At 49.9% G+C, this 13,471-nt stretch overlaps 1 protein-coding gene across 10 annotated transcripts in view; it reads right to left on the reverse strand.

Annotated features, from left to right (window-relative positions):
- The window catches only part of Rap1gap2 (RAP1 GTPase activating protein 2), a 217,902-nt gene that overhangs the window by 90,815 nt on the left and 113,616 nt on the right, over positions 1-13,471 (reverse strand). For all 10 annotated transcript variants that reach the window (XR_004945635.1, XM_036195866.1, XM_036195865.1 and 7 more), the window contains one exon: positions 11,102-11,186. Coding sequence is in view for 9 of the 10 variants with exons in the window: in XM_036195866.1 (XP_036051759.1) it covers positions 11,102-11,186 (85 nt within the window). In the remaining variant the exon portion in view is untranslated. The remainder of the gene's footprint in view (positions 1-11,101; positions 11,187-13,471) is intronic.

Raw genomic sequence — 13,471 nt, forward strand, 5'->3', positions numbered from 1 at the left:
CTTTCGACCTTATCATGTTCCCACCAGGAGCTCTCTAGGTAGAGCAGCCCAGACCCTGTGAGGGGTTAAATGCTACCTACCCACCCCCTAAAAAAGACATGTGCATGTCCAAAGTCTGTGAATGGGACCTTAGGGAATGGCATATGCCATGATGTGAATATGCAACCCTCCAAATTCATATGTTAATATTTAAGGCCCAAGGGAATGGCAGTAGAAGGTGCGGCCTTTAGGAGACGATTAACTAGCTCTTGAGGGTCTTGAACCCACAAACTGAATCAGTGTCTCATAAGAGGGCTGGAGGGAACTATGCAGACAAGTATGGTCACACACAAAAGGGCCACATTTGGTACACAACAACAAGGTGCCATCCTGGGAGCAGAAAGCAAGCTTTAACCAGATGCCACATTCACCAGCACCTTGATTTTGGATTTCCCATCCTCCAGCACAGTGGGAAACAAATGTCTGGTGTTTATCAATCACACAGTCTAAGGCAAAGAAGCACAATGGAGCTGAAACAGCTCTCAAGATGCAATCACCATCCTGGACTAACTCCCCAGAGGGCTTTACATCAAATGACAAGTGTCCAGACATACAAAGCAGAGACACCCAAGGAGACAAGAGGCCACAGGACCACAAAGACAGAGGGAGGCGAGCAGTAACGTCAGCACTACCACAAAGCCTGAAGAATAAGCAAGGTTTCTCCCACAGACTTTGGTGGGAGCAAGGCTCTGCTGACACCCTGATTTCAGACTTCTGGCCCCAAGAACCGTGGGAGAATATGTTGCTGTTATTTTAAGCCACCCACCAAGTTTGTGGTAATTGTTACAGACTCTAGAAACAAATAGACACCCCAACACCCAAAACTCCATTTCAACACTCAGCCAGGAGCAGAGTCTGCAGGAGGTCAGGGCCAGAGTAGGGGGAGACAGCAGGAAGGGGACACACAGGATCTAGCTACTGGTGCTCAGAACCGCACCAGTGGCAATGCTTCGAGAAGAAAAGAAGCCACCACCCACTGCTCCCCAAGGCCCCAGATACTAGGCTTGAGGAACCAGTAGTAACACTTGTGCAACTGGTAGGGGTAGGCTAGGGACAGAATATGGAAGTACCCACTGCCAAGTGGTCTCAGGGTAGCACAGATGGCAGTTAAAGGAGAAGCATGGGTTTGTCATTAGAGCCACCCTACAGATGTTTGGTTCATTGACTGTGACAAGAACTGCTAGTCTCTACAGAGACTGAAATATACTGCCTGTATGGTGTCCAGACCTTTACAAAGGCCTTGCCAACCCACGTCCTCCTTAAGCCTCACAGTGACCCAAAGGGCCTCTGTCAGAGCTGAGGTTCTCAGAACATTGTTGATCTGCACAGAGTGGCACCATATTAGTTATTAAGCTCCAGATCACAGGGAAATGAGATGACTCAGTAGACAAAGGTGCTTGCTACCAAGCCTGGCAACCTGAGTTGTATTCCTGAAAGCCATAAGATGGTGGGAGCAAACCAACCCCCACAGGTTGTTGTCCAATCCCCCCCACACACACACACACAAGCAAACAAGCAAATAAAGTAATTTTGAAAACCAAAGTCCAGGTTCAGGACCAAGACTCTGTATGAGACCACGCACTATCTACAGGAAGATCAGAGGACCAGTTCTGAGGCAGAATGAGTGGTCAGACATGGCATAACTAGGGTAACTAGGCATTAACTAGGATAACTAGGCATAACATGCAGATCCACAGTGTTCTGAGAACCTCAGCTCTGACACAGGCCCTTTGGGTCACTGTAAGGCTTAAGGAGGACATGGGCTGGCAAGGGCTTTGTAAAGGTCTGGACACCATACAGGCAGTATATTTCAGTCTCTGTAGAGACTGGCAGTTCTTGTCACAGTCAATGAACCAAACATCCCAGGAAACATCACCACAAGACACCTGAATGTCAAGTGCACCATCAAAGTCTCAAAATATGAGGAAGGCAGGCCAGCAACTGAGCCTTGATCCACCTTCTCCAGGCACACAACACCCAGACAACGGATAGCTCATGCAGAGTTCTGCTCCCCAGGATGCACCCCACACAGCCTCCCAGACCCTTGATGCTCTGCCATCAGCCTTCCAACATTCCACACAACATCAGCATTTGCCCAGAAAGGCAGGCTCACTTCAAAGGGAACAAGGGGAAACAATTCTAGGTAGGCACTGACAGGTCAGAAAGCATGTACCAAGGCCAACCTCAGAATGCCCCATAGTCCTGAGTGATCCAAGTCTCTACACAGTCCCATTTCACAAGCTACACACTCCCATTTCAAAAGCTTCCAAGAGGAGGATGGCCTTGAAGGCCCTTCTTGTGCCCATAGGAACCACCTGGACTAAAAATCTTGCTTAAGGCACAGTAGTTTCACAAGAATTCAGAGTCCAGTTAGAAGTTTCCCAAACACCACTCCCCAGGCCTGCCGGGAAGGCTAAGTTGGTTCCTTATTTTAATCCTCTTCCAGGCATCCCATGGATATCTGCACTTAACAGGTAACAATTTATGTCTGAGACAGAGACACCCATAGAATCAGGCCCCTGTACTGTGGATGGCCACCAGGGCAGAGGACCAGAAGGCCTCAGGAAAAAAAAAAAGAAAGTTGAAGCAACAGAAGAAATGAGGTGTGTATCCTTTCCTAACCCCAGCCCTAACAATAGTCCTAAACTTAACCCTAGCACTAGCTCTAACCCTAACCTTAGCCCTAACCCTAACCTTAACCCTAACTTAACCCTAGCCCTAGCCCAAAGCACTGCTATCTTAGAAAGAAAGTGTCACCCTTCAGAATTGTTTTGCAGGAACAATAATGACATTGAAGAAGCACAAGCCACACACACACACACACACACACACACATACACACACACACACAACGTGTGTTCTGAATGATAAATGCACAGGATTTCAACCAATGACAAGCTCCAGAGACCCGCCCACATGGGAACTCTTCCCGTCCCTACTCCACAAATATGGAAGGTGTGGCTCAGCACACTCACCCAGCTCAAAGCCCCTTCACCTCAGGCAGACTGACTCCAGAAACTGTGAAGTTTACCACTTTATGGGTCTGACCACTTTGAAGAAGCCCCTTGGGGACCAGGTCACATGGACTGGCTTGGCATCCACACCACTGGGGGATCATGGGACCATTGTGAAGGTGTGGGAAGGGGGCTGGGCTGCAGAATCAAAGGAGAGGGAAAAGAGGTCCCCAGAGAGACAATTCAGGGAGCCCTGCTGTCTTGACCCACCCACTCAGAGAGGGTAGAGAGACCTGGAGGCCTGGAGATCTTGGCCAAGGCCTGTAACACAGTCTCTGTACTGGCTAGTTTTTATGTCACCTTGACCCTGCGGTCATTCTGAAAGAGAACCTCAATTGCAAAAATGCTCCCACCAAATCACTTGTTGATAATTGATGTGGAAGGGCCCAGCCCATTGTGGGTGGCACCACCCCTGGGCTGCTGGTCCACAGTGCTATAAGAAAGCAGGCTGAACAAGCCATAAGGAGCAAGCTGATAAGCAGCACCCCACCATGGTCTCTGCATCAGCTCCTGCCTCCAGGTTCCTGTCCTATTTGTTTTACCTTGGCGGTAGACTGTGGTGTGGACCTGTAAGCTGAAGTAAATCCTTCCATCCCCAAACTGCTTTTGGTCATGCTGTTTTATCACAGCTATAGAAACCCCAAGACGGTCTCCATTAATGACTTCTACAAAGCAAGGCTCCTCTCTAGGGCCACCCATCAGAAAAGGGTCCAAAGATAATGGAAATAGGCAAAGCTCCCACAAGCTAGTGGCTCTGGGTTCCATAAAGAAAAGCAGTGATGGTCTGTTTCTCAGAGATAAGAACATCACACAAGCTGTCACTGTCATCAATCACCAACATCACAGCACCTGCTGTGTCATGGATTACATCATTGCTACTCAATGAGCTGCCAATACACACCCACAGTTCCTGCAGGTGTCTGCTGCCCATGATGGAGGGAAAGAGACGGAGTCGGGGAGCCTATGCGCTTGCTCAAAAGACTCCCTAGCAGCGATAGTGTGGCTAACCGTTACGGTAGTGTGGAGTAGTGGTTAGGACGCAGGCTCTGGAGCACACCACAGGCTTGCTACTAAGCAGCTTCAGGACCTTCACCAAACAGCACAACCTCCTGTGACTATTTCTGGCAGATTCCTCTCAAATGACAGCTCCAAATGATTATGGGGGCTTTCCACAGAGCTTGGCTGGACAGGATTCTGAAGCCACGTGGAAAGAGCCCCACAATCAACACAATCAATGACTGCTATATACACAGGGAAGAAGGTGGCGTCATGTGCTTTCAAGTCCTCGGATAAAGAAGTGCCATGGCCGGCAGAGACACTCCACGATACATGGGTGCACATCTATGGCCAACAGATGTTTTGACCAAGACATCCAAGCAATTCACTGGAGGAAAGAAGTCTTCTTGACAGATGATGCTGGAGCACTAGGATACCTGATGAGGATCAGTGAACTGAGCCCTGACATCAAACCACATACAAAGTAAGAAAACGTGGATCTCCATTGGACTCAACATCATCACTCATTAGAAAAATATACAAATTAAACCACAGTGAGCTGTCAATACACACCCACTGAGGTGGCTAAAACACTAAAGATTGACAGTGGTCAATATTGGCAAAAATATAGAGCAGCCAGGACCTAATGGCACTGCTGGCAACATGCACAATGGTGCAACCACTGGCAGTCTGTCAGTTTTGTATGACGTTAAAGATTCAGGATGTAGCTCAGAGGTAGAGCACTTACCTAGCATGCACAAGCACAGAAAGAAATAAAGAAAGAATAATAAAACACAGGTAAAGAGTCAGGCCATGTATGGTGGCACATGCCTGTAACCTCAGCACTCAGGAGACTAAGGGAGGCAGACAGTTGTGAGTTTAAGGCCAGACTAGCCTACAGAATGAGACTCAGGACTCAAAGAGAAACAACAAAATGTTCACTGGCTCTTTGATTTAGTGATTCTATTCCCTGAATAATCTAAGAGGAAAGAAAATACAAGTCCAAACAAAATTATACTACAGCGGTCAGAGTTTTTGGCTGTTAGTATAGCCTAAACCAAAACAATTCAATTGTCCCTCAATTGGAACACAAGCAAACTAATTGTGATATCCTCATATGACAGAGGATTGCTCAGTAGTAATAATAATAACAACAACAACAACAACAATAATAATAATAAGGACTGGAGGCTGGCACCAGGGACAAAGAAGAGAGATGGACTGGTCATGGGTCAGTGTGACAAGTTGAGGAGGGAGAGAGTGAGCACAGAAAAAAGGTGAGCTGGAGCTTCAGCCCAAAGGATGCCGAGACGGTCCTCCGATGTCCACTTTCTTCACACCTACAAAGCTTGTACAGCTGCCTCCCCTACCACTGAGGGAGAGTGGGAAAAGGGATCAGTGGCCTTGGGGATAAGACCCTGAAGGAACAACATAGGAACAAACTGCATCTCTCTCAAGGAAGCCCAGCCTCCACCTTCTACAAAGGAGACATCTGACCTGGAATGCCTCACACTTGCATGAGGACTTGGAAAGCTAAAGAAGGGTCACCGGTGACCTGACCAACCTATTTGGGACTCCAAAAACAACTCTGGCAGTTCAGTTCATAGTCAGCTCAAGCCCTGGAGAAATCAATGTCTAGGAGATGCTTCTAGGACATTCTTCAAGAGAACATGATGGTCAGCCCTAATTCCTTCCCCTACTCGGCTCAGGAAGTTCTGGTCTACAGCCCCAGGAGGAAGCCCAACCGTGCTTCCCAGGGCCTTCATCTACTTCATCTCCAGCTCCTCCTCTCCTCTCCCAGTGAGAAGTCACTTTTAATCTCTGAGCTTGTCGCATGCTGAGCCATATGGCTTCCTCTCCTAAGTTAAGGTCCTGGGTGGAGGCTCTTTGAGGGTCAAGGACCAATGCTTCTGGGTGGTCCAGGGGGACCTGTACAAAGCCAGGCACACTGTGGGGTCTGCTAAATGCCTCCTGGTCCTTGTGGATGTGAAAATCAATCTGGAAGAATAAAGCCCTGGCAGCAATCCACTGCACAGCCAGGCAGCCAGCCCCCAGCCCCACTCCTAGCCTACTCTGCCCATCCTCGGCTTGAGCTCTGGCTGGGAACTGGGCTCCTGTTTCAACCCATCTGCTCAGCTTTTCCTCAGCTTCATATTGGGGGTAGGAAATCCCCTAGGAACACAAGCTGCACAGTGGGAGATGGGGACCAGTCTGGAACTCCACCTATCTATAAAGGAAATGGATCACCAAACCCTGACCCAAGCTCATCAACCAAAGGAGTATTCTGCATCTGAGTCACATGACCAAGGGAACCAGGTGAGTGCTTCTCTTTCCAGGCACCTGCTTGGGAGGCAGAAGACTGATTCAAGGGGCTGGGGAGATGGTTCAGTCAGTAAAGGAGTTGCCTGCCATGTAGCATCAGGACTTCAGTTCAATCCCCAGAACCCATTTAAAAAGCCAGGCACAGGGCCAACAGCTATGGCTCAGCAGGAAAAGGCGCTTGCTGCCAAACCTAACGACCTGAATTCAATTCCTGGGACCCAGGAACTCCTACAAGTTGTTCTCTGACCCCCATACTTGAGATGTGGCACATGTATACACACACACACACACACACACACACACACACACACACACACACACACTAACTAAATAAACAAAGTTAAAGCCAGGTGTGGCAGGGAGCACTTTTAACCTTAACTCTGGAGAGCCAGAGACCAGCCACTGGGCTACTGAATAGATAAAATATCCTGGAGCTGGATGGCCAGCCGACCTGGCTTACTTGGCAAGCTCTCAGCCAGTGAGAGACCTTGTCTCAAAAAAAATGAAAGAAAGGACTTGCTGTAAAGACAAAAGGCTCAAGCGGCCGGCATGCAGGGGTGAGGATAAGAGAAGGTAATGAGGAGTGTGCGTGTGCATGTGGAATTGTCAAAGAATAATAAGTTCAAAATAAAACTGTGACTGTCTCATGCCACCCTGGAAACAGAAACAAAACAGGGAGGCAAGGAAAGATCTCCAGATACAAGACAAGAGACTGGAGAGATGGTTCAGTGGTTAAGGCTGCTCTTCCAGGGGACCCGGGTTCAACCCCCAGCACCCACATGGCCGCTCACAACCATCTGTAACTCCAGTTCCAAGGAGATCAGACACCCTCTTCTGCTCTCCACAGGAATTGTATACACATAGCTGAGAGATATACATGAAGGCAAAACACCTACACATGTTTAATAAAAGTAAATAATTTTTTTTTAAAGGTAAAGATTCATACCAAGGCCCAAAGCAGCTCCTTCAACCTGGAGGTCTCAGGCTGTCCACAACAACTCAATAACCCTAAGTCAGGAGCCAAGGGCCCCAGAGACCAAGAAAGGGTCATCCAAGAGCCCAGTCCCCGGCAGGATGGAGAAACCAGCAAAGAGCAGCAGCAGTCATGGATGAGAACAGCCTTGGACCTCTCCATCTGTGCCGAACAAATCAGTGTGCTGTGAGCACTGTGGTTTTAAATCCCTAGAAAGCAGTTAACTTCATACAATGGGGAAATTTCCTAGCCAAAGAGTCAAACCACAGCCACAGAATAAACCATGACAGACACAAAGAGACCAGAGACAACAGATCCCAAGACGAGCTACATACAAGATCCCCACCCAGAATCTTTAGGGCAAACCCAGCTCCCTCCTTTCCTAGCTGATCCTGCCTTTGGAGTCTGGACACAAAAGTCACAGGCTAGGAACTTCCTGAGCTGAATTCAAAGAGTTTTTCCAAAGATGGTGTCTGAAGCAGGGGGTGCCTTCTAATTGTGAGTCACAGCGTTCACCAAGGATGGTTGAGGGTCTACTCTAGGCCTGCCTGAGGCTCTCTCCCTGACAACTCACAACTCCAATAGCCAAATCACAACAGACTCCTTGATGTCTCTCTCTGCCTCTCTCTCATCTCTAGCTCTGCCTCTCATCTCTCATCTCTCTCTCTCCCTCTTCTCCTCCCTCCCCCACCTCAGCCTCCTTCTACCATTTGGCTCTCTGCTTTCAGTAGGTCCACACACTAGAGTCTCCCCATCTCATGGTCCGGTCCGTCTCCACTCTCTGATGCTTGGCGTCTCCACTCACTCCTCAGCACTGCCATCTGCTGTCACCCCACCTCTCCAGAACTGGCCTTAGTCAGAGCCCAGCAAACACCAGGCCACTCTGTACAATGTTCCTCCGTGCAGTCCACATCACACTTGGCCTCACCCCAGCAACTGCCCCACTGTCCATCCCTCACTGCGGAGTGTTCTTTCCTCTGTGTCTATGGGCAGTTTCTTCCACCATACCATCCTAAGAACATCTCCTCTTCCCACTCCACACCCTCCTTAGACAGCTGCCCAGCCTGTGAACACAGCATGAACAACCTGACCCTTTTCCTCCCAGCTAAACTATCCCACCTCAGACCAAAAAAAAAAAAAATGCTTGCACCAAGTTCCATAGATCCAGACCTCGGGACCATTCTTGCCTCCTCTCTTTGAATCGCCTTGTCTCATCAACCAGTCACCTGAGAACTCTGAGCTCTAACTGCTTCCAAATAACCCTGCTGGTACCCTGGGCAAAATCCCACCCTCCTCCCCTGTCCTCCAACAGCAGCCTCCAGTACATCTGCTGGTTCACACTGTTCTGGTGCTCTCAGCAGTCAGGGTGAATGCTTGCAGGCCCCATCACAGCCAGGGATGGTGGACACCTATGATCTCTGCACTCGGGAGGCCAAAGCCAGAAGGGTCAAAAGTCTGAGTTACACAGCAAGACCTTGTCTAAAAGAAAACAAAAATAAAATAGCACCTTCCAGTGCCCTTAATTAGGAAAAAAAATCTCAAATCTTTAGCAAAACTTCTGCTTGACCTAGAGTCTGCCTTCAGGTCTGGACTCTTCACTCCTAACTCAGGATATTCCAGCACTTACAGTCTTTCCCGGTTCCTCTCTCTTCTTCCACCTCCTCTCTGCTCTGTGCCTCTGGTCAGGTGCAGGTGCCATTGGGCAATCTGAAGCATGGCCTGGGACTCAGCATTCCCGAGAGGCTCACTGATAGTGCCAGTGTGACTGGTCCCTTTTCCTCACCCTTTGAGTAGCAAGAGTAGCTGGAAAGCCACTATGACTCTTCCTTGGGGTAAGTCTCCCTCAACGCTCAGGGCCAGCTGAAATAGCATGTCCCCCAAGAAGCCCTGTCTGTTGCTCCCCAAAATCTCAAGGCCTGCCCCTTTATCCTCCCTGAGGGACATGGGGCTTCCCCTGAGAACATTCACCTCCCCTAATGTCCAATCCTCTTTCTTGCCTTTCCCTTCTCACCTTCTGGCTCCCTGTGTGGACTATGAACTCCAAGAAAAAAAAGAGCTCAGTATCTTTTTCATCCCTGGGTCACTAAGCACCACCCAGCACTGGGCCTATGGGCTCAGCAGCCCCTGCAAGGGGCCCTGCCCACTCTGTGTCCATTTCCCCTCTTAGAGAGGTGCTTCAGTTTTCCTTCCAGGAGCCACCCCAGTCCTTCTCTCAGTTTCCCTGTGTATGTCATGAGACTCAAGCCTGTCCAATCACAGTATTCCATTTGTCTAGCCAGTGGTCTTCCTCCCTGGAGCTCTGTCAGAATGACCGGCAAAAGCTATTCTTTTTCCGTGAGAGCTACATATCTCATTGGAGATGCCGTCACGATCCTGCCATCACTGAAGCAGAGCTTAACGAGGAATGAAACACAGCACAGAAGAGAGAGGGGAAGAGGCAGGCTCCCCTAGATGAGGCCATGCCTGGGAAAGTTCCTAAGCATAAGTGAATAGTGTTTCTGTCACTTGCAACCAAGAGTCCTGACTAATGCAATACTCAAATAAACACTGGGTGTTGAATGAATTAAACAGTCATGCAAGTGGAGTGTGCCAAGAGAACTCTCTGACTCCTAAGCTTCCTCATATCCCTATAAACTCTTGCTGTCCATGAGCAGAGACAATCTTCCCATGGCCAACTGTGCAGACCGAGGGATGAAACTCAGATTGGCCACATCCTCCTCTGTGCCAGCCAACCAACCCCAGCAGTTGGGTCACATACTATCCCCGACCAGGCTGACAAAGGTGGACTAGCTTTGGATGCCCAGGCATTCCCACCAAGAAAAGAGTTGTACCATCCATCTTGTGCCCTGTCCCACATCCCACCTGCCTCTGAATGCCTGCCCCAACTAGGGCTCTGCTGCCATTGTCAATATTCTCACAAATGCTATGCTGCTCAGTGTGAGGTAGATGGAGTTTATCTGCTGTCTTTGGGGTGTCAGAGAAAGGGGGAGCCACCCAGAGCAGCAGGGAAGAGGTGCCAATTACTTCTTGTGACTCATGTCAGAGCAGAGCCACAGGGCCAACATACCAACAGGCCTTGAGGGCCCTTCAGATGACACGGGAAGTGGAGACTTCCTCAGACCTAGTCTTTACCCAACAAAGTGTGAAGGTGGGAGTTGGGGTGAGGTGTAACTGAGCCAACATGAGGCTGTCACCCAATGGAAGCTGGAGGTGGAGACCGAAAGCAGAAGGGCATGGAAGGGGGGCAAAGTCCCCTTTCTGGGAAGGGGGGGTCCTAGGCTTGGAACCAAAGAAAGAGTTCTCTCCAAAACAGGCAACTTTCCCACAGAGACTGGGGTAACAAAGCCATCTTAGAGGGGCCTATCAAAAGCAGGCAGACCAGCATTCAAATGCTCTCCAAGTCCTAGAGGGCCCTCCTAGCCCCCACCTATCTGGGATGGCAGCGTCTTTAATACTCAGCCACCTTCTGCCCCATGTGGACTCCCTGTTCTCAATCCCACCATTCTGCACAGCTTCTCACTCCAGCATCCTGCCAAGCCCACTGTGGGCCCCAGTTTGTTTCTTCACTGCCCCTTGACATCAGCCACACTGTTCTCCCCCTCCACCTGACTTAACAAGACACTGTCGTCCAAAGCATTGGGCCCTCTGTGGCCGCACTGGGACAGAAGCAGCTGGACATAAAGCTAAAACCACCGCAAGACCACATGATGCTCCCAGGCACGCCCTCCCTCCCACTTCCTGACTTTGAGCCTCTTACCTTCATGGTTGGGGGTGCAGTGAGAGGAGGGGACAGGGGCCGGTCTGGGAGGGTCACATCCGAGCTGTTGGCCAGCTCCTGCTTCCTGCAAAGAGACCAAAGGACACAGAAGCTGTGAACAAGGGCTGCCTTGAACCTTCCCTCTGTGATCTAGGAGTAGCTGAGCTTGAAGACGTAGCAGATGATGCAGAAAACTGAAGTTTACTGCATTTCTTCACTGGAATGTACTAACATCCAAAGCAGGACTGTGGCAAGGGCAGGCCCTGGTTCATCAGGACACGTGAGTCCTCAGGGGCCTGCCAGGATCTCCAAGGATGGACCCCAAGAGTCTACTTTACCTAGCTTCTCACATGGATCAGATGTACCCAAAGTCTCAGAACTACCAGTTCTAAAAGACTCAGGACTAGGCTCAGAGGGAGATGGGGAAAGGGGTCATCATGTGGAATTCACTTTCCCATGGGCACTTCTGTCCATTCGGACGGACACACACACACACATGCCTGCACACATGCACACGTGCACTCACATACATACACACCCTGGCCACAGGCCCAACCTTGGGAGGACAGGGTTGCCTACTATGGAAGCTGCAGGTAAAACTTATTTTAGTCCATGTGGGGTAGGACCAGGTTTGAGGCAGCTAAACCGAGTTGTGTCACCATGGAAACGCTCCTCTCACATACTCCCCACTTCCCATCTGGCCCTTGCTGGTGACCAGGGAGAGCTTGTTTGCTATCCCATCACCAGGCAGACTGCTTAGGTTGGGAGAAATCTCCACAGAGAGTTATGCAACGGGGCCATCTGGGCAGAGATGAGGGGGGTTCCCCCAGTGGGCCAGGGACTCTGATATGCCCTGGAGGGGAAGAATGGAAAGTCAAGACAATAATCCTAAGAGCCTACATAGATCCAAACGGAGCTGTTAAAGCTCCTAGCTTCACAGGAGCCCCACCCTGAAGCACCGAACAGGCAGCCCATTGCCCACATCTATGTTAAATGACCAAGACCCACTATTCCCCGCTGGAGAAAACACTCTGTGCCTCTTCCCAGCTTATGGCCTGCCAGTAGTAGGGACAGCCCCAATTCAGATTGCTTCATGAAAGAAACCCACATCCCCTAGAGCCATACTCCCCAACTTTCCAGACAGAAATCCCAGCCCTTGAGCCCAAATACAGTCTCACGCCGGCTCCCCAAGATCAGAGGCCAAGACAGTCTAATAACACTTCCTGAGAAACCTGGCTAGGGACAGAGCCATGCTGTCTATCACAGAGACCTTTGCTTTGTTTGCAGCCAGCCACCCGCTCTGTCCTCTAAGCAGCCAGACAGGGAGGCTGGTGAACATCTGGCTTGGCTCAGGATCCACATGACTCCACTAACCTCAAGCCTGGCCAGCTCCCTTTCTCCCCTCCATCTGCCTGTGACCTTACTTCTTCCTGCACCTCTGTAAGAGGACTTAAGTGGAAGCAGTCTCCTCCCTCCTAGTCCAGACTGTTATTGGCCCAAAAACCAGAAAGGACAATATTCAGCAATGTGTGGACCCCACACACACACCATATGAAAGCAGGAATTTTGTCTGCCTCTCAACACAAGCTACCAGCCTCATTTTCCATATGTAACTCGGCCCTGCCCTCACCTGCTTCCTGATGAAGCTGGCCCAGCACAGCCTCTGCCCTGCGCCTCTCCCTCTGCCACTCATCCTTCTTCCAAGCAGCCACTGCTCCTCTCATGGGCCTGTCCCCTGAGAGCCAAAAAGGGGAAGAAGGAAGGTGGGTCTAGGGTGGAAAATACCACACTCGGGTACCCCAAGATAAAGATAAGGGCAACTCCCTTGGGAGCTGGGAGGCTGGCAGGGAATGGAGAAGAGGCAAATCCCCCATGAGAGAACACAGGGTGCTCTGGGCTCAACTGAGAACTTCCAGCCATGCCTTGGTAGAGAGATGACTTTAAGTACACTCATAATAGAGGCACACTTGCCATCCCTCTTGGCACATTCTTGGCTCCATCCCTTCCTCCAATTTAAGAGCTAAATGTCTACTGTTGGTTAAACTGTGCCCTCTCGGGCTGGAGAGATGGCTCAGAGGTTAAGAGCACGGAGTGCTCTTTCAGAGGTCCTGAGTTCAATTCCCAGCAACCACATGGTGGCTCACAACCATCTGTGATGAGATCTGGTGCTCTCTTCTGGCCTGCAGGCATACATACAGACAGAGCATTGTATACACGATAAATAAATCTTTAAAAAAAAAAATTTTTTTAAAAACTGTGTCCCCTCAAAAAAAGGGTATGTTGACATCTCAATCTGCAACACCTATGAGTGGGGCCTTATTTGAAAACAGAGTCTCTGCAGATGTGATAGAGATGGGCCTTTAACACGCC

Source organism: Onychomys torridus, chromosome 8 (assembly GCF_903995425.1).
Source record: "Onychomys torridus chromosome 8, mOncTor1.1, whole genome shotgun sequence".
NCBI lineage: Eukaryota > Metazoa > Chordata > Mammalia > Rodentia > Cricetidae > Onychomys > Onychomys torridus.